This window comes from Brassica napus, unplaced genomic scaffold (assembly GCF_020379485.1).
Source record: "Brassica napus cultivar Da-Ae unplaced genomic scaffold, Da-Ae ScsIHWf_40;HRSCAF=73, whole genome shotgun sequence".
NCBI classification, from domain to species: Eukaryota; Viridiplantae; Streptophyta; class Magnoliopsida; order Brassicales; family Brassicaceae; genus Brassica; species Brassica napus.
The window spans coordinates 15,182-35,006 of record NW_026016488.1 but is presented as its reverse complement, the minus strand read 5'-3'; the positions used below and the strand labels follow the sequence as shown (position 1 = coordinate 35,006).

The following is a 19,825-nucleotide window of genomic DNA, read 5'->3' as shown; positions in this document are numbered from 1 at the left end:
TGCTGAGAGAGGGGGAGTATGAGTCTACACCATTTGGAGATATCAAGAAGTATAGAAGAATGGTGGGCAAACTCATCTATCTAACCTTCACCAGACCAGATATTTGCTTTGCTGTGAATCAAGTGAGTCAATACATGAGAGCTCCTAAGGTGCATCATTGGAATATGGTGGAGAGGATCTTAAGGTACCTAGGAAAGGCGTCTGGCCAAGGAGCATGGATGGCATGTAACAAGAGTACTGAAGTTGTTGGATATTGTGATGCCGATTGAGCTGGAGACAGAATTGATAGGAGATCAACTACAGGCTACTGCCCCTTCATTGGAGGAAATCTGGTCACATGGAAGAGCAAGAAGCAGAAGGTGGTGTCTTGATCAAGTGCTGAGGCAGAGTACAGATCAATGAGGAAGCTCACAAGTAAGCTTATATGGATCAAGGGACTACTAAGGGACTTGGGTATTGAAATCAACACACCCATGACTATGCATTGTGACAACAAGGCAGCAATACACATTGCATCCATCTCAGTTTTTCATGAGAGGACAAAACACAGTGAAGTGGACTGCCACAAGGTGAGACAGGCAGTGGAACAGCAAGTGATTCTTCTATGCTACACAAAAGTGAAGATCAACTAGCTGACATATTCACCAAGGCAGCTTGCAGCAAGGTTTGTGAGTTCATTCATCCTAAGCTTGGACTCATAGACTTCTCTTGTCATGAAGTGTTCTACTCTTTTTCCTTTGTTTGGTTTTTGTCCCAAGTAGTTTTTTCAAGTATATGTTTTAATGAGGAAATGCTTCATGGTTTCCACGCTTGACCAAGTTCCTATGGTCAAGCTTGAGGGGGAAAGTATTGACATGAAGAGAACAAAGAGCAAGACTAAAGACATGAGAAACTGATTGATCATGAATAAGAAATCATGGACAGGAAATCATGGACAGAAGATCATGGACAGAAAATAATGGACATGAAATCATGGACAAGAAATCATCGACATGAAATCATTGACAGAAAAACTGAAGTAAGGAAAGTTGTGAGACTGATTTAAATATCTTTAATAAATTACGTTTTGTAGACTGCGAAGAACATACGACAAAGAACACAAAGTGAGAGAGAGAGAGAGAGAGAGAGAGAGAGAGAGAGAGAGAGAGAGAGAGAGAGAGAGAGAGAGATGATCGAGAGAAGATAATGCAGAGGAAAGAGAGACAGTGAGTAATGGAGATGCAGAGGAGAGAGAGAAATTGAAGAATGATGAAGGGGCTGTTGCTGTAAGGTACGGAGAATAGAGCTGGGTAAAAAACCTGAAACTGAACCGAATCCGATCTGAAAAAGTAGTACCGAATCCGGACCGACGTTGATAAAATATCCGAATGAGTTCAAAATTTTGGTATTTAGATAACCGAAACCGAATCCGATCCGTACCGAAGTATTATGGGTATCTGAATGTATCCGAAATAGACTTATATACCTAAATATATTAATTATTTTTAGATTTAATATATATTTAAAAGCATCCAAGATATATAAGATACTTTTAAGTTATCCAAAATACTTGAAAATATATACAAATAGTTAAAAATAAATGTCTAAATAACTAAAGTATAGTCAAAACACTAATAATACTTAAAATATATATCGATTATGTATTCAACTATTGAAACAAAACTAATAAACATGTTAAGTTTAAGTATTTTGACATATGTTATTCAAATTTATATGTAATATGTTTTTTTGTATAGATTTTGAGAAATTTAAAGTATATAATAAATTTTAAAACTTTAAAAATAATTTAAATGGGTTATCCGAACCCTTACCGAACCCGTAAAGATCCAAACCGAACCCAAACCAAATTTTAGAAATATCCGAATGGGTCTGACCCCGAAAATCCGAAACTCGAATAGACCCGAACCAAACCCGAATGGATACTCGAACGCCCACCTCTAAATTAGAGAATTTTGAAGCTTATCTAAATAAAAGTGATTTTATTTTGAAATTGAATTTTTTTTTTTTAATTAAAAAAAAACTATGTAAAAACGAAAAAATTACCTCCTAAAAGTCACTTTAAAGATTTTCTTATTACGCAGCAAAAGTCGCATTGTACTTTTGAGACGCATTTTATTGTGTACGAAAGACATTAGTATCCTCTACCAAAGACAGAACCAGCTTTCTAGTTAACATTGACTTATTCAAAACAAAACGTGGCTCGACTTATCCTCTTTTTTCTTCCCCCACGACTCCCTACTGAGAAAACCCTAACATCCCCTTTGTTTCCAATAGACGACTGTTACTGGTGCGTATCAGAATTCTTTTAAGGTTTAAGATCTCTTTCCCTGGGGACAAAAAAAGCCCTCATTTGTCCTCTACCTCTCCCCGATGACTAGCCACGGGAGTTCCATGGATTGGCTCAGACTTATCATCACCGTTAGTAATAGAGGCGGGTTTAAAGCCGTTTCTGAGAATGCTGCATGGGATAAAGTTGGTCAGGAGTCTGGATTAGGGCTTGGTGCGAAATTGATCTATGTCAAGTATCTCGCCGCACTTGCTCGATGGTTGAACAGTGATTCTAGCCCGGGGTTGCCTGGAACCTCAAAGGATCTGATTGCTAGGCTTAGAGACTTTGTATCTCAAGCCAAGAGCAACTATGAGTTGAGGAAAGTAGGAGCAGAGTTCAAGTGGTTGCTTGAGAAAGTTGACAAGGATCACTCTTCGCCTGGGAAGATGAAACGGGAATGTTCTGTAGAGACTTTAAAATGGTTAAGCGAGGCTGCTAAGGATCCATGTGACACATCTAATGCTTCTTTGCCGGATAGATCAAAGTGGGATTCTTATGGAAGTGAAGAGCCTTGGAAACAGCTTCTTCTGTTTAGGGCCTCAAGAACAAACACTACTGATTCGGCTTGTGAAAAGACTTGGCAGGTGGGTGTGTATATTTATTTGAAATCATGAATTGCATGTGTCTTAAAGCATTTTAAGTAGTCGCTAGTAGCAGCTTAGGAAATGTTATTGCTAAGAACATTCTCTATGCTGTCCCACTACACAGAGGTTGTCCATCGTGTGTGATTGAAACAGAGTCTAATCTCCTATGGTGATTGTAACTATGTCCTCTCTGATCTAACTATTGTTGTTCCATTCCAAGTCTTGATCATTTGCTTGCGTTTGTTTCAGAAAATCCAGAAGATGCATCCATCTTTGTATCGGGATAGTGCTGGGCCTAGTTACAATCTAAGAGAGAGACTCAGTAGTCAGTTTAACGAGAGGAAAGCTGGGAAGGATGAATCATGTGGTCTACTTTGTTCAGAGTTTCAAGCTCAAGTACCTGACTGGTCTCTCATCGCCTCTGAAAGCGATTCAAAGTGGTTCGACACTCTGATGCCGCCACTTAACAAAGAACAAAACAATAATAATCGTCTTACTGAAAGAGATCCTATTGGAAATGGTGACAGCAATAAAATGCTCACAATGCTGGTCTCAGCTATGGGAGAGTGTGCACTCTCGATCCTTAGAGAACCAGCAGTGCCGCAGCATTTTCTCGATGGGGATTCACTGCATGACTTCTGCATCTCTGCACTGAAGGTTAAATGCTTACCTGTGGATTTTATTTAGACTCTTCTTTTTGTAAGGTCGTAGTTCTTGGCAAACTAACCATCTCAAGGTTTTCCATGTTTAGATCATTTCCTGCCTAGTTGAGGATGTAATTGCTAGTCCGTGGATTTCACCTCCAGAGCTCATACATCTATGTGCTTCATTTCCTGAAACTGGTGACAATATAAAGCATTCTAAAAAGGTTGCATCCGTGAGCTCTAAATTTTCATTTTATTACAAGTTTTTTGCAGTCTAGTCTATTTTCTCAATATTGATGGTTGTACTTTGCAGGTTTCCATAGCGTTCGAGTTATGTATTAGAACCGTGTGGAATTGTGTTAGACTCATCTGTCTGAAATTTGAGTCTAACTCATCTGAGGATTTTGTGTCCGAAAAAGCAGTTACTGATTTTGTGAGCGAGGCATGTCGCAAATCTGCATACTATCTGGATGTTCTCGAGCAATATGGAGAGTTAAAAATTGAGGAGCTTGTTTTTTTTATTCTAGAAACTTGGTCTTTAGCTAAAAAACTCATCGCAAGTTTACCAGACCTTACACCAATAATACAACAGTGGGTTAAGGTAACTTTATGCTTCAGCGTTTTCCGCTTGCTTTCTAATTCACGCTTCTAATTGCATTTTATCATCAGATACAACACAAGCGTCATAAGAGTCCTGATCTGGCTGACTCATGTACACTCTTTCACTCCTTGCTGCTATCTTCTCAGAAGATTTCGAAAATAGTGACTGGAAATATCTTGGAGCAGGTTGGGATCCTACCAATTACTTAATTTATGCAATAGATTTCCAAAGCAATAAGTGACATGTTACCTTGCATTCTAGTTTACTTGTTATATATATCTGTTGTTGTCATTTACAAATAAAATGAACTTATATTCTTACATCACACGTGTAGGAGATTCTTGCTTATGAGGAGTTCGTTCCTGTGTGCTCAAAATTATGTCGCGCAAATCAGATAAAAATTGCTGATATCCTTTTGAAAGATGTTATCATCACAAAAGATCTATTCTTGGAGAGAGCAAGAGTTTTAACATGGAAAGCAAGGATTGCTAGAGCTGAACAAGAGCGTGTTGAAAAAGAGTGTGTTAAACAAGAGGGTGCTAAACAAGAGCCTGTTGAACAAGAGCCTGTTAAACAAGCACGTGTTGAAAAAGAGCTTTTGAACAAGATTGTGTTCGTCATTTATCAGAAGGAATATCTAATTTGGTAATTTATTTACTATGTTTAACAGCTTAACTACCGTTCAATTCTTTTTGTGAATGATTTCTTTGTCATTGACACAGGAAAGCATATCTAATGAGGGCCATGAGACTTGTTTCCAACTAACTATTATATATTTCTTAAGAGCGTTATACTTCCAAGAAACTAAACCAGAGTCCAAGGTAACATCATTGAGTTACGTCAATTTTGTTTATTTATTTATGTTTGGTCGCTAATGTCTATAATTGTGTGCTATTTTCTTTACTTCTAATCCTACTTTTATGTGCAGCAAATTTTCGAAGACATTAACAAATCATTGAATCTATGTGTATGGATTCAGTCTGGTGAGACTATGCCCCTGGAAAACGTGATTCCTCTACTGTTCAATGTAATTGATTTGGTCTCAATAAAGGTATATTTTGTAATTTTATCATATTAAAATTTATTCTCTTGGGATATACCTCCATTCATTCTGATTGTTTTACAATTTTTCTAGCCTTTAATACTTCTATTTTCCTCCAATTTTAGGGTTGGATAGAGCTCCATCAACGGATATACGACTTGATGTTTAGAATATTTAAAGGGAGAAATGTCAGATTGAAGGATGCTTTGGCAATGTTGTGGGACTGTAGACGGCTAAGTCATGCGTTATGTCCTTCTCCAATAGATGATGCTGTCATCACGGGATTATCATGCTACTTTGATGAAATATCAGAGTCAACAGATTTCTGGAAAAGTTGCTTGCAGTTTTCAAAAGCAAAATCAATTGGGTTCGAGCTGAGCATACATGAGTCAGACATCACAATAGTTGAGATTAAACGCACAGCTTCCAAACTAGACACAACTTCCAAACCAGTCTCAAGTGTAAGAAATAGATGTATCTATTATTTTCTTCTAAATTATACTGTTTGGCTAAAATGTGATGATTTTGTCTCCCAGGATCCACTTCCCTGTTTCTCGTCTTTTGTTGCTGCATCTCTATATTATGATCTCTGTGAAAGAGAATTGTCATGTGGTAATTTATACAAGGTAAGATAGTTTTTGAATCATGAGAGTCTTACTAGTATATACTATATAGCAACTGATTGTAGTTTTTTCTTGATACTTTATGAAAGTTTGTTTTTTAATATCAAGATTATTAATTATCTCCCTTTTTTTATAGGCTCTCTCTTATGCTACGGAAGCACAAAGGATTCGAAATTTTCTTCTAAGAAAATGGTTTAGATTTAGTGGGAAAACTACACAGACAGTAGAAATAATGACTTTCGACTTTAAGAAGTTTGAAGTTTCAAGTCTTAGAGATACCGATTCATGGCCATGTGGAACTTTTCTCTGGGATATTAGCCGCTGCTACTTAAGCCCTTGGATTTTGCTCCAATGTTGTTTGGAAAGTGTTCTTCAGGTCTTGTTTTTTTTCAAAAAAAAAACTTCCTTGGCAGTTGCTTGGACTGTCACTATTTCTGCATTGTTAATCTATTTTAAAAATGCAGCTTGGTGGTATTTGGGAGCTTATGGGGGAAAGAGATAGGGCTGGAAACTTGCTATCTTGGGGAAAAACTGTTTCATCTATTCAGAGCCTACAACCTTTTGTCCTTGCATTTTCTCTTGCTTTGGGTATGAAGCTTCATTAATTTTTTTCTGCAATTTGTCTTTTTTCCTTAGGCCATGAAAGCCACTTATTTGTTTTTTCTGTCCACTAGGGAATCTCTACAATAAAATGCAGTGTAGGGATCTAGCAGAAAAGGAGCTCCAGAATGCGAAAAAGCTGCTAACAGATAGTCAAAAAAATTTTCCTTGCCGAAACTGCAAGCTGATGTTAGAGGTTACGTTGGATAAGCAATTTGGAGACTTGTCTCAAAGACAATCTGAGAGTCTGTATAGTGCAGCCTTACAAAAAATATGCTGCCCAGCTTGGAAAGGATGCATTAATCAAACAGCCGAGGTAGAGAAACCAAGAGACTCGAAAATGAGGCGTGGAGGAGGTGCTCTAATTGTGCATGCTTGCGAGATGAAGGAGCAGCCTATTATAAGGTTGACTCGCTCAATGAGTCGATCACTTGAAGAACGACCTCAAAACTTTCCTGCTAAGAAGTGTAGATTCATTGATGAATCTGATATCTGTGATGCAAAGGGGTTGATGCGGGACACTAAAAACAGAATCTGCGTTTGCATCAATAGAATAAGCCAGCAGCACCTCTCTAACGAAGTTACAAGATCTGGATTGCCGAATAACTTTATAAGTTTGAAATGGCAATTTTACCAAAGGAGGCTTGCGTGCACGGTTCTTGTCAGCCTTGGTATGCCCTTATCCCTTATAATATTCTATTTTTATACTTTTTAAAATGCATGTCCTTAGAAATTAAAAATTTCGGCCTAAAATTACTTTCTTTTCTCGGCTATGTCTTTTTTCCAACAAAGAACGGATTACATGCACAGATTAATGTTCGACTAGAATATTGGTTGTTCTAAGAGCTAAACCGATTTTCATTTCAGGAAAATGTTTGGCTAAATCTGGAAAGGTTCATCAAGCACATGGGGCAATTTTGCATAGCATCGCTGCTTTGTATAACAGTACCGTATCCATCCTCAGCTCACCTTCTTCTCGCAGTCCATTGCTGGATTTTATTGGGAAGGAAATCAAAGGAGATGTATTTGGTCTTGATCGTGCAAGAATATTATACAACTTGTGCAAGTTGAGTCTTCAAACTTACCACTCCAGGTTCGTCATATTGGTTAATATACAAATTTAATAAAATGCCAATTTGTAAATTTCACCAGACATCACTGATCACTACTTTGTATAGGTCTGTTTTATGTGATTTATCACATATTCCATATCAGACGCTGGTTTCATTGTTAACGTTGGCATTTGTACTTAGCAGAGAGGATCCGATACTCTGTCGAAAGGTGAAGCTTTTTCTTCTTCTTATGTTTATGTTTTGATAGTGATTTAGCATATATTAAAAAGAGACTGGCTGATGTACAACAACAGATTTCAAGGTTGCTTGCTGTGTTATACTTGGTCTCTTCTATAGGGTCTGAGTTCTCACTCCCCTGTGACGGGGAGCTTTCTTTAAGTCATTGGGTTACATATTATCATCAAGCCTCTCTTGGTGCTAATAGCAACTACCACTTCTTGTCAAAATTTATGAAATCAGGACGCAACTCAGATAAAGAGGTTGGTAAACAAAACTAATTTCCTACGATCTGTTTTACTGGTTATGTTTGTTGTATCTTAATATGTGTATCCCTTGTTAGTTTTGCTTAATAAGATAAGTTGCACTGACCAAAACATTCTGATCTGCAGGCTTCTGAAGAATTCGACTTTCTCAGGTCTTAAAGCTAGAAAACATGGATTAAAGTTGGATTTATTTGTTTTTTTTTTCTTACTGAGTCCATTGTCTTTTACCTGACACTGCAGGCTTGCTCCCAAAAGCACCGACGGTCTTGTTAAGTTTGCAAAAAACTTTTTCAATGGTCTACCAGAAACGACAGCCATCTGCATTAGCGTGCTTGGAGGCACACTGAGTAAATTGTTGCAGGAGTTATTGAAAAGCCCCCAAGTTTGTGGGTGGCTGCTCTTGTCACGGTTGAGCTCAAAGAGTCAGCAGCCTTTAGCTGTACTTCTGCCAATTTATTCTTCACTTGGAGAAGGTAAAATTTATACTATCCATTGGTTGATCAAGGGGGATTTCCTTTCTGTCATTGTTACTTGATAGCATAAATAATTTTACCAACACCGAAGCAGGTGGGATTGAAAAGATGGATAAAAGATGGGATTCTCCATGGGGTTCCACAGTGGTGGATGTTGTCGCTCCAGCATTTCGATTAATATTGAAGGAGTACAACTTTACTGGTTCTCAGGTTCCTATGGAAGATGAAAAATTGAGGTGGAAGGAGATAGACGAACTTGAACTTCGTCTTAATAAATTGCTAAGGTACACATTCCATGCGGAGGTGATGCATATAGTGAACACACTTATAGTTGCACAATTCGGGACTACAGCATATTTCTATTTTTAAAAGAAGCGTGTTGTATTATTGTTATTATATACAGAAACCTTGAAGACACCTGGTTGGGTCCCTGGAGGCATCTGCTTTTGGGAGAGTCTTCAAATAGTAAATCGCATGAGTCCACGCAAAAGAAGCTGGTTGAAGAGCTAAGGGCCAAATGTAATATGGAAGTAAATGAGACACTTCTAAAGGTTTTCCTTGGAAATGACACAGCCAAGGACGGCGACTCATGGATATCTCAGCTTTGTTCAAAGAATGGTTGCTGCATAGGAGGTCATCCAAGTGACCATATTGATGAAGAAAATGGAAGCAGTATATCTGATGACCTTCGAAGTAGGTACCGGCTAGCCTTACAACTGATACGGGACTCAGGGATCAAGCTAGAGGATTATAATGAGAAGAGAGAACCGATAATACTTGTGTTGGATCATGAGATTCAGGTTGGTGCATGGTAAATCTCATCTTCTTTTTTTTGGTTCACATTTTCTGGATGTGCATTGTTAGAATAGAGTTTTCTTCTTAAATACAACATAGGAAAGATATAATCTTGCTCATTGATTCTAAACCCTTGTTAGCTTTTACGAGTATTAAAATTAAAGGAGAGAATACTAGAATATCATATGGTACTGTCTGATTGTATTCAATGTTATTTGTGATTACTTGATGTGTAACATGTTGTATTCTCTGAAACACACTTGTTCTGTATAATAGATGCTTCCATGGGAGAACATTCCAACATTGAGAAGACAAGAAGTATACCGTATGCCTTCTGTGGGTAGTATATCAGCAGTGCTTAAGAAAAGCTGTTACCGAGAAGATCCTTCTCCCTTCCTTGTGATCGATCCTCGAGATTCTTGTTATCTATTAGATCCGAAATATAATTGCAAAACATTGCAAACCGTGCTTGAAGGATTGTCCGAGATTAAGGAAATCAAGGTAACACATATATTAAAATAAACTGATATAATTCGTCTGTCTTGGTTGTTACCGATCATATTTGTTTTATACAGGTAGAAGCTGGATTAGAGCCACCTGCTCCTTCTGCTCAGGAGCTAAATGATGCGTTGGGAAATCGTGATCTTTTCCTATATCATGGGCATGGTTCTGGTATGGTGGTCCTTTCCCTTACATAATACACCTATAAGAAAAAAGTTCAAATTACTGATTCGAGCCATGCAATGGGGGGGGGGGGGGGGGGGGGGGGGGGGGGTGGTGCAGGAGATCAATATATTCCCATGCGGAAAGTAGAGAATATGAACAAATGTTCTGCAGCTTTTCTTATGGGATGCTGCAGCGGTTTGCCATATAGAGGAGGCAGATATGTACCAAAAAGTGTTCCGATATCTTTCCTGCTAGCCGGTTCCCCTGTCATTGTGGCAACCTTGTGGGATGTACCAGAAGATATTAGCCAGTTTGTGAAGGCAATGTTGGAAAGTTTCTGGAGAGAGAGGAGTGATGATGTTAAACCAGAGAGAATTGGGTCGCTCATGGCTGATGCACGTTATGCCTGCGCTCAGCAATTCTTGACAGGGGCTGCCATCGTGTGTTATGGTGTCCCAACTGCTATCACAACAAAGAGGAAGAAAAAAAATACTTGAAGCCAATGTTTGAAATTTGTTTTGATATACTAGGAGGGCATTCAAAATATTGATGATTTAGAAGATTTTTCTTCCTTATTTTTGTGTTTCAACTTAATATTGAATTCAAACCACGTATTTCTCTTCATATGACTGATATCATAAAAAGAATTGTTGACGTCCATTGAAGAGAAGTGATGAATCAACGAATGTGATTTCTTCTCAAGATTCATATGTGAGAATCTCTGATGTCCACAAAAGACTGAGGAAGCCAACTACTCCCAATCAACTGTTCTTTAACGTCCACAAAAAAATTCCTTCACGCGACGTGTATGACTAAAAATAACAAGAGACATGGTTTGGTCTGGTTACTACTGTGACTTTCATAATCATACACCATGTGCATGTCTTGGAATCATTGGTGTTGAGGCAGAGCCGGACCTGAGCCCTATCCAAAACAAAAAAAATTATTTAATTTTTATTTTTGTTAAAATATGTTTTTGAAAAAAAATTAATTTAAATTTTTTTTTAAGATAAAGTATTTTTTGGTTACTTAAAAATTTAAAAGAACATTTTAGTCTATTATAAATTTTTTTATATCATTATAATTTTTAAAATCTATTTTTTTAATCATTTTTTATTTTACATTAAACATTTATATATTTAGTATATACAAAAAAAAAATTTTAAATGGGGTCCCATTCAAAATGTTTTACAAGCATGGGATCAAGCTCGGCTCTGTGTCGAGGAACCGAGATACGAATGGTTTGATGCCAAACCTTAAAAGTGAGTTTGACTCTTCTCTCTAATCTGTCAGCCGGTACACTTACGTCCAGTGGCGGAGGTAGTTAATAATGAGGGGTGTCATATGACCCATGTGAAATCAAAGAAATTTTTTATATAACGTCCAGTGGCGGCCGGTTTAACATTTCGAATCAGTCGGTTTAACATATGGTCTAAACCAACCTGTTATATAAGTTTTGTTATTGCAATGATTGTCGTTAGAATAATCCGTGGGAGAAAACCCATTATATGGGTTATTTTAATTATGGTTCGAGTCTTTTTCAATGTGTCTCTACTGCAATTTCTCTAATAATAAATAAATATTTAGACTTGAACGTTTTTTCTGGTTATATTTTGAGCCTCTTCTTATTACATATGATCTTTGACATTAATGAAGGTTGTTAGATAGTTGCAACTTGAAATAAGTTCGTAACCTATTCGTGATGCAATTTTGATATGACATGTAAAGTGATTTGTTTACAACTGACTTTTCAAAGTGATGTGTGTTGGAGAAGTATCCACGTTGTGATATTCATATGACAATAATAAGCAAACAGATACTGCATGAAACAAATAGACCATTCAGTCTCATTTCAGATACACTAGATTGAAGACTATAAGAGCATGGTCTTGGGAAACTGAACCCAATTGGCCAATATTAATGAATAATGATGTATACAAACCAATCTTACTTAATCTGATTAAAAGATAACAAAAGTTTGATGTTCCAAAAAGATAAAACTATATACAAACCAAACTTTAATAGAGAAAAGTATATGGATCTGATGGGCTTTAGATAGAGTGGACTTTTTTTTTTGAACAAAGAGTGGACTTGCTTTACATATCTTGGACTGAGACACTCACTGGACCAACCATTGAATTTTGTTTCTTTCATCAGAGATTAAGAAAGTCATATGAACCCTGTAATCTAAAATTAGCAACATCAACCTTTGATTCTTAAGTTAGGTTTGTGGTCTAATAGTCTCCAGATACTCCACTAATCTATATTATAATAGATCAGTTTTTGCTCACTTCTCAGCGCGCCACGTCATCGTTTTGTGGGCCCCACTTTTAAAAAGTATAAAAAAGTGTCAAGTCTATGGCTCGAACCCGGGTTATTGAGATATAAACACCAACATTTATACCACTAAGCTAACTGATACCTTTGTACATTGATGGCCGAACCTAATATATATTTATGAAGGTCGGAAGCCATTGCTTCTTCGGCTTCCTCTGAGGGTCGGACCTACAAGTGTGTTATGAGTTTCATTTTTAAATAGGATTCATCACGTTATATGAAAAAAGCTTAAGTTTGCAACAATTATGGTTTTCCTATATTGTAAACTGTTGTAGTTTAATATGGGTTCTTTTCATCATTGTCTCAAACAAGTCTGAGTTACAGAGTTGCGCCGTGTGTATGTTCGTAATCTATTTTTTCACCGATGAACTCTTCATGTCTCCATCTTAAATCGCTTGATCATAAATGTTCCTGATTTGTAGCCCCTCTGTAAACCATATATATATGATTCTCATCTTTGATGAACTCAATCTGCATCTCCACATAACTCATTGATTCCTCTTAGCTTTAACCATCTTTTAGAAAATGTTTCTCTCTGCCTCTCCAGTTCGTCAAACCGGCGTCCCGGCGTCCGTCACTCAACCTTCGAGTCTCTCCGTCTTGGTCTTAGTAGTCAGAGCATAGCCTCTGGCTTCCTCCGCTTCTGGGATTCCCTGAACTTCAAGAAAGACAGGGAATTTGTGGGAATCACGGTTCTTTTCCTCGATGAAAAGGTAAGTTAATCTTCGATTTATCACACTTATTTAACATAATTGTTTTAATTTATTTCCTGATTCTTTGTTGGGTAATACTATTTGCAGATTCCGTGATTCATGGGTTTACTCCCGTCGGACATGCTAATCATTACATGCCATCTTTGAAAGCAGATTCCATTGTGAAAGTAGATCGTTTTGAGGTTGCTAGGTGCTCCAAGTGATTGCGAACACAAACCTAGAAATTGGTAAACATAGCATATTTGGCAGCTCCAAGCAAGATTACAATCAGGCAAATTCAAGTGGAATGACATACCAACAACTGAAACTGGTAATTAGTCAACAACTTATCCCATATTTTCCTTATCTGAAAAAATCTACTGTGTTTCTGATCTATTTTTTCATCTACGCAACTTTAGCCTCTGTCATGGATAGCTCTCTCCCAAGAATTGCATTGACTATGGTTTCTGGGAAGAAAAAGATCTTGCTCCTGAAAAAAAACCGTGACAACCCTGTTGTAAGATTTTAGTTTGTGCAGAACAAAAAACCTTGATTTATTTTCTATTTAGTATAGTGATAGTTGTTGACAATCATTAGTTATTTGCCAATATGTTTTTTATGCGGCATTTCAGAACTCTCCATTCCAAGCGGAATAGCAGATGAAAGCTAATTTTTTTGGAAGCTCATCGACTTCAAGACAGAATCAGAAGATAGATGTTGGTAGGAGGTTAATCAAGGGAATATTTCAGAGAAGTGAGACGGCCTAGCCAGACTTCATCTTTTGTACAGCCTGAGCAAAGAGTGGAACCCACAAAACACGAGAGAAGAAAAAACAAAACACGAAATTAACATATTCAGATCTTCTCTCTTGCATGTCTAACATCTGGCGCCGACGAAACTCAACACCCACGGCAGACGAAGCTGATGCAAGTAAACCTCTCATCAATCATGCTTAAAATCAATCTACGCTTTTCAATCTCACAAACTAAGAAACAATTTTACCTACATGAATCGGGAAATTAGTGCCCACATTCCCGACATAGAGAAAAAAAGGAGTTGAAATCCTAACAGTTTTTTCAGTATTAGACTAAACCACAGATTCAAGGCCCAGTTATTTTGAAACCCTAACATTTTAAATCTAAATTTATTATCTTTTTCCATGCACTATTTGATTTATATACAAACAACTACCTAAGTAAACACTAACAAGTTCCATCACCCTCAACTTTGAACATATAAGATATAAAAATATCAACATATGACTTCATCGTTCATTCTTATATCAAACTCATCAACTTATGTAATATCCAAAGTCCCATCAATCACATTATAGACAAAAAACAATAAAATTCCGTAAACAAAACTATACAATACACCTATAATGTAGCCGACTCCGCGCTTGCGCGGGGACTATGCACCTAGTGTATATAAAAACCCAATCCAAACCCATACCCAATAGTTTTATGTCAATGAACGTTAGTTTTTAATCTACTAATCAAACTCCTATAGGCTTTCTTTGGTTTATCTTGTTAATCAATTTTTTTTTAATCTCCATTATCAGTTTTGGCCTTTTAGGTAGTACAAATATTGTTTCCTAAACAACAAGATAACTCAAAGTATGTACACGGAGTTGGTTGAGAACCAATTAAACATATTAACCCATCGAAAAGATTTTAGAAGTATACGTTTGGAGTGTTTTGTTTTCAGTTTATCACTAACCAACTAATAAATGACTATTAAAAATTTAGTATGTAGTACCTAATTAGTGATAGATTAAGGACCTAATCATAATCATAAGTGGAGTCAACTATTCCAAAAGCACTATTTCTATATGTGGTTCAACAAAACTGACTATAGTACAATAATACCAAAGAGATCCATCAGTACAATAATCACAAAGAGATTTGATAGAACGATGTCCACTAGTTGTACAATCATAAGGTGATTATTCCACATAGAAAACATGTTTCAGAGACTGAATAATAACATTCCTTTCATTAATCTTATAAAATCATTTGAGTAATACAAAAGAGAAGATGATGCAGAGACAGCAGATGAGAGATGTCACGTCCCCTCAAAACACACAAATAATAAAACAAAATAAAAAAATCACAAACCCCAAAGAAAAAACATTTTTTTAAAACTTCTGTAATTTTACAATTTTTTAAAAACATTTTCTTTTTTTTTTAACATAAGAAAAGAAAATGGTCGAGTTTCTTCTTTCTTCTCAATTGCCTTTGAAAGTGAGTTTGTTTCCATCATGACATTTTTCAATATATTCCCATGCGCAAAGTAGAGAATATGGACAGATGTTCTGCAGCTTTTCTTATGGGATGCTGCAGCGGTTTGCCATATAGAGGAGGCAGATATGTACCAAAAAGTGTTCCGATATCTTTCCTGCTAGCCGGTTCCCCTGTCATTGTGGCAACCTTGTGGGATGTAACAGAAGATATTAGCCAGTTTGTGAAGGCAATGTTAGAAAGTTTCTGGAGAGAGAGGAGTGATGATGTTAAACCAGAGAGAATTGGGTCGCTCATGGCTGATGCACGTTATGCCTGCGCTCAGCAATTCTTGACAGGGGCTGCCATCGTGTGTTTTGGTGTCCCAACTGCTATCACAACAAAGAGAAAGAAAAAAAAATACTTGAAGCCAATGTTTGAAATTTGTTTTGATATACTAGAATGAGTTTACAAGTATTAAGCTGCGTTAAGAGAGAAAGAGTTAAGGCAGCCTCTAAACCATAATGCTTAACTCTCTACATTGTGAATATTGTTTAGACACAAGATAGAGAGAGAGAGCCATAAATTTAGACTGAGAGAAACTTGTATATTGATTCTTGATGTTATGTTACAAGTGATGGAGAAGCCTTTAAATAGGCAATACACATGATTAAACAATTACTAAGCAAGATAAACATAAATAAATAATTCTCTAGGGAATGAGATAAGGCCAAAGGAGAATATGGACAAGGGAAGGCATGACCAGATGAGAAAAAAGGGACACGAGAGAGGTTGGCACAGCCCGCTCGAGTGAAAGTGACTAGTCCAGCTGCTTCTCCAAAGCAACACATGTGACTTCTTGTCTAATTCAAACCAGATCTTTTCTTTTGAATTCAAACTGGTTACCTTGACTTCTTAGAGGTTCCTAATGTCCATATTAGTCTCCACAACTCATTCTTTGCCTCAGTTTTCATGTCCATGATTTCCTGTCCATGATCCTCTGTCCATGATATCCTGTCCATGATCAATCAGGTTCTTCATGTCTTTACTCTTGCTTTTTATTGCTTCATGTCAACACTCCAACTCAAGCTTGGCCATAGGAGATCCTTGGAAAAGCTTGGAACTGAGAGCACTTGCCTCATTAAAAACCTAAGTGTGGAAAACCTCATGGGATAAAACCATCACTTAGGAAAAAAAAGTGTAACCACCCACAGCCTAGGGATTAGCCAGTGGGTTTATGAGTCTTATAATCAAGTTTAGGGACTCATAAACCCTGGATCATAGTCTTACTTCAATGGCAAGCAGGCACCAATGCCTTCCTTGTTTCACACTCAAAACTGCTTGGAAGTCTCAATGTGGCTGGTTCTTTGTCTCCTCCTTTCTTCTGACATCCTGCCATCATCAAAAGGTTTGATCCACGACCAGACTTTTATCATGAGCTCCAAGTACCTTATTCAAACAATGCACACACACATGCATTAATTCTCAAGGGACAAACCTATTCAAACAAGAATAAGTAGAGTTTTAGGTACTTTCCTTGCCTAAGTTTATCAATGGACATTGCTTCTCATATTTAACACTCTTCATATGACTGATATCATGAAAATAATTGTTGACGTCCATTGAAAATGATGAATCAACTAATGTGATTTCTTCTCAAGATTCATATGTGAAATCCAACTACTCCCAATCAACTGTTCTTTCACGTCCAGAAAAATTCCTTCACGCGATTGTGTATGACTAAAAATAACAAGAGACATGGTTTGGTCTGGTTACTACTGTGACTTTCGTAATCATACACCATGTGTATGTCTTGGAATCATTGGTGTTGAGGAACCAAGATACAAATGGTTTGATGTCAAACCATAAAAGTGAGTTTGACTCTTCTCTCTAATCTGTCAGTCGGTACACTTACATCTTGCCCTTAAGTTAACTCGACACATGTTATATTTGTTCAAGCAAGGTAGAGTGACCAAGGATGTCATGAAAGCAGTGAAGATTCAAAAGCAGGACATACCGAATTTCAGAATTGATAAAACCTCTATTCTCCATGTTCTACTTGGAAATGTCACATCCCTTCCAAAAAGACGTATTGTTGATCTGAATTTTCATTAGCTTTGTTCTTAACATGATCATTTTCATGAAACAAACTCCACTAACACTACACAAAAAATTGGTGGCAAATCCGTACTTGACTTTACTGCAAGAAAAGATAAGTTTTTTGTTTTTTTTTTTCTTTTAAGTTTGTGAGTAATGAATGATTTATGATTCACTGTCCACGGTCAATCGTCCACGATTTCCAGTTCACGATTAAGTTCGCTGACTACGCTTCGTACTGTCCGTGATTCACTGTCCAAAACTGTCCACGATTCACCGTCCATGATTAATTTTACTCTATCATCCATGATTCACTGTCCAGGATTCATTCCACTATTCAATATTGACGATTCATTCCACCATCTATGATTTATTGTCCACAGCTCATCTCACTATCTATGATTCATTGTCCACAGTTCATTTCACTATCTATGCTTCAATGTCATATACGAAGTCTGATATGAAGAAGATGAACAGTAATGCAACACGTGTTGTGTTTAGATTTGTCTAAAAAAATTATTTTTTATTTTACTCATATCTACTAATAATAGCAATCCTAATTAATTCTAAGTGATGTGTCTTTTCATTTTAATTTTGCTCATGACTGTTTATTGTACTTTTTTGTTTACAGCAGTTTTTGATATCTTTTAGGTTATAACTGTTTTTATTTTTAAAAAATTGTATTTCTATTTAATGTATGTATTTTTAATTATATTTATTATGTTTGTGTTTTATAACTGTTTTATTATTATTATTATTATTATTATTTTTTCTCTTTGCAGATGATCATCAAAAACCAGTTGTTATTATTTATTATTGAAGAAAAATCCATATTGGTCACAATATTGAAATGATATGAGTTTCATTTTCATCTAATAAATATTTATTTTTTATGAAATAGAAAACAATATTTTCAGGCTATAGTACTGTTTCCAAACAATATCTACGAATGAGTCTTTTCAACTTTGCTCGAAACATGTATCATTTTAATTCTAAGGGATGTGTCTTTTCATTTTAATTTTTCTCATGACTGTTTATTGTACTTTTTTGTTTACAGCAGTTTTTGATATCTTTTAGGTTATAGCTGTTTTTATTTTTAAAAAATTGTATTTCTATTTAATGTATGTATTTTTAATTATATTTATTATGTTTGTGTTTTATAACTGTATTATTATTATTATTATTATTATTATTATTATTATTATTATTATTATTATTATTATTATTATTATTATTACTTTTTCTCTTTGCAGATGATCATCAAAAACCCGTTGTTATTATTTATTATTGAAGAAAAATCCATATTGGTCACAATATTGAAATGATATGAGTTTCATTTTCATCTAATAAATATTTATTTTTTATGAAATTGAAAACAATATTTTCAGGCTATAGTACTGTTTCCAAACAATATCTACGAATGAGTCTTTTCAACTTTGCTCGAAACATGTATCATTTTATCTTATAGTTGTTTATTGTACCTTTTCACTTGTAATTGCTTTGTGTGTTCTTAAAATTATATTTTTTTTTTTAGTTTCATACGTAGATAATGTTCTGTGGTAGATTTATGTGAATCGTTGTGAATCGTTGCAGCCATTTAAATGAATTCTTGCAATTGTGTAGATTAATATTTGCAACTGTTTAAAGGAACTTATTACAACTTTTAATAGCTAACCATTGCAAGTTTTGGTGTTCAACCATTACAACATTTGAAACTCAATTAATAATTGCAATTTTTGGTGGTTAACCGTTGCAATCTTTGGTCTATATATATTAGTTGTGAGCAATGAAAAATGCATTAACAAAAAATTTGCAAACAAAAAAGAAATGGTACCTTCGTGTGGAGTCTCTTGAAAATATTTATACATGTAATTTCTTCTTTGATATTCTACACCTTCCAATTATTCTCTTATATCGTCTGATTTTTCATCAATCAAATTTACCGTGGTTGTTTCCTGATTTTTATTCCCACCTTCACCCCATCTTCATCGTTCTTCGTTCCTTGTTTTGCTCGACCCTTAGATCAAAAGGCATGTCTACCAAATCTGTTGGCTTTTCTGGTTTGAATTTGGGATTCCCTAAATTGATATCTGTGGGTTTTGGAAAACGATTGGTATCATATTTTTCTCTTCATACTCTTTTGTGAGGTTTTTCCTTTTTATGTTTTGTTGAGAAGAATCCATGTAAATTATCATTTGAACCAGCCCGATTTTAAAAAATCGTTACTTCAACGTTTTGAAATAAAATGATAAATATTTTCTTAATACAAATCTTTCACTGATTTGGTCATTTGAAGTTACAGATTGCAGTCTTGGTCTAGAGAATCTTATAACCGTTGTTAAACATAAGGCATTTGTTTAAACCGATAGTCTGAAATTGTGTTGTAATCTCATAAACACGTAAACGAACGTATATATGCATCAATTTGTGGATAAGTGCCTTCACTTTACATATCGGCAAATTTTGTTGTTGACATGTGTACACATTATTGTGGGAAATTCAACAAACTTGAAAAAAGCACTGAGGGATAATATTTGATTGGTCAAAGTTGAAAAGAACACCAACCCA

At 35.9% G+C, this 19,825-nt stretch overlaps 1 protein-coding gene and 2 long non-coding RNA genes across 3 annotated transcripts; 2 read left to right on the top strand and 1 right to left on the bottom strand.

Annotated features, from left to right (window-relative positions):
* Positions 1-2,370: 2,370 nt before the first annotated feature.
* LOC125603850 (separase-like) lies at positions 2,371-11,506 on the top strand. Its single transcript, XM_048774587.1, has 23 exons — positions 2,371-2,913; positions 3,163-3,570; positions 3,665-3,790; positions 3,871-4,068; positions 4,227-4,343; positions 4,493-4,774; positions 4,881-4,979; positions 5,087-5,209; positions 5,326-5,661; positions 5,737-5,826; positions 5,960-6,199; positions 6,288-6,411; positions 6,498-7,094; positions 7,291-7,516; positions 7,602-7,704; positions 7,790-7,975; positions 8,105-8,130; positions 8,219-8,451; positions 8,546-8,735; positions 8,855-9,251; positions 9,523-9,747; positions 9,822-9,918; positions 10,030-11,506. Exons 1-23 carry the CDS (start codon positions 2,371-2,373, stop codon positions 10,407-10,409), a joined length of 5,346 nt encoding a protein of 1,781 aa, XP_048630544.1. The 3' UTR covers positions 10,410-11,506.
* A 1,482-nt stretch (positions 11,507-12,988) lies between these two features.
* Positions 12,989-15,719, top strand: LOC125603849. Its single transcript, XR_007335780.1, has 2 exons — positions 12,989-13,272; positions 13,361-15,719. It is a non-coding gene; the product is annotated as an uncharacterized LOC125603849 (long non-coding RNA).
* LOC111211089 lies at positions 14,918-15,698 on the bottom strand. Its single transcript, XR_002662274.2, has 2 exons — positions 15,457-15,698; positions 14,918-15,370 (listed from the first exon to the last, which is right to left on the bottom strand). It is a non-coding gene; the product is annotated as an uncharacterized LOC111211089 (long non-coding RNA).
* Positions 15,720-19,825: the final 4,106 nt, after the last annotated feature.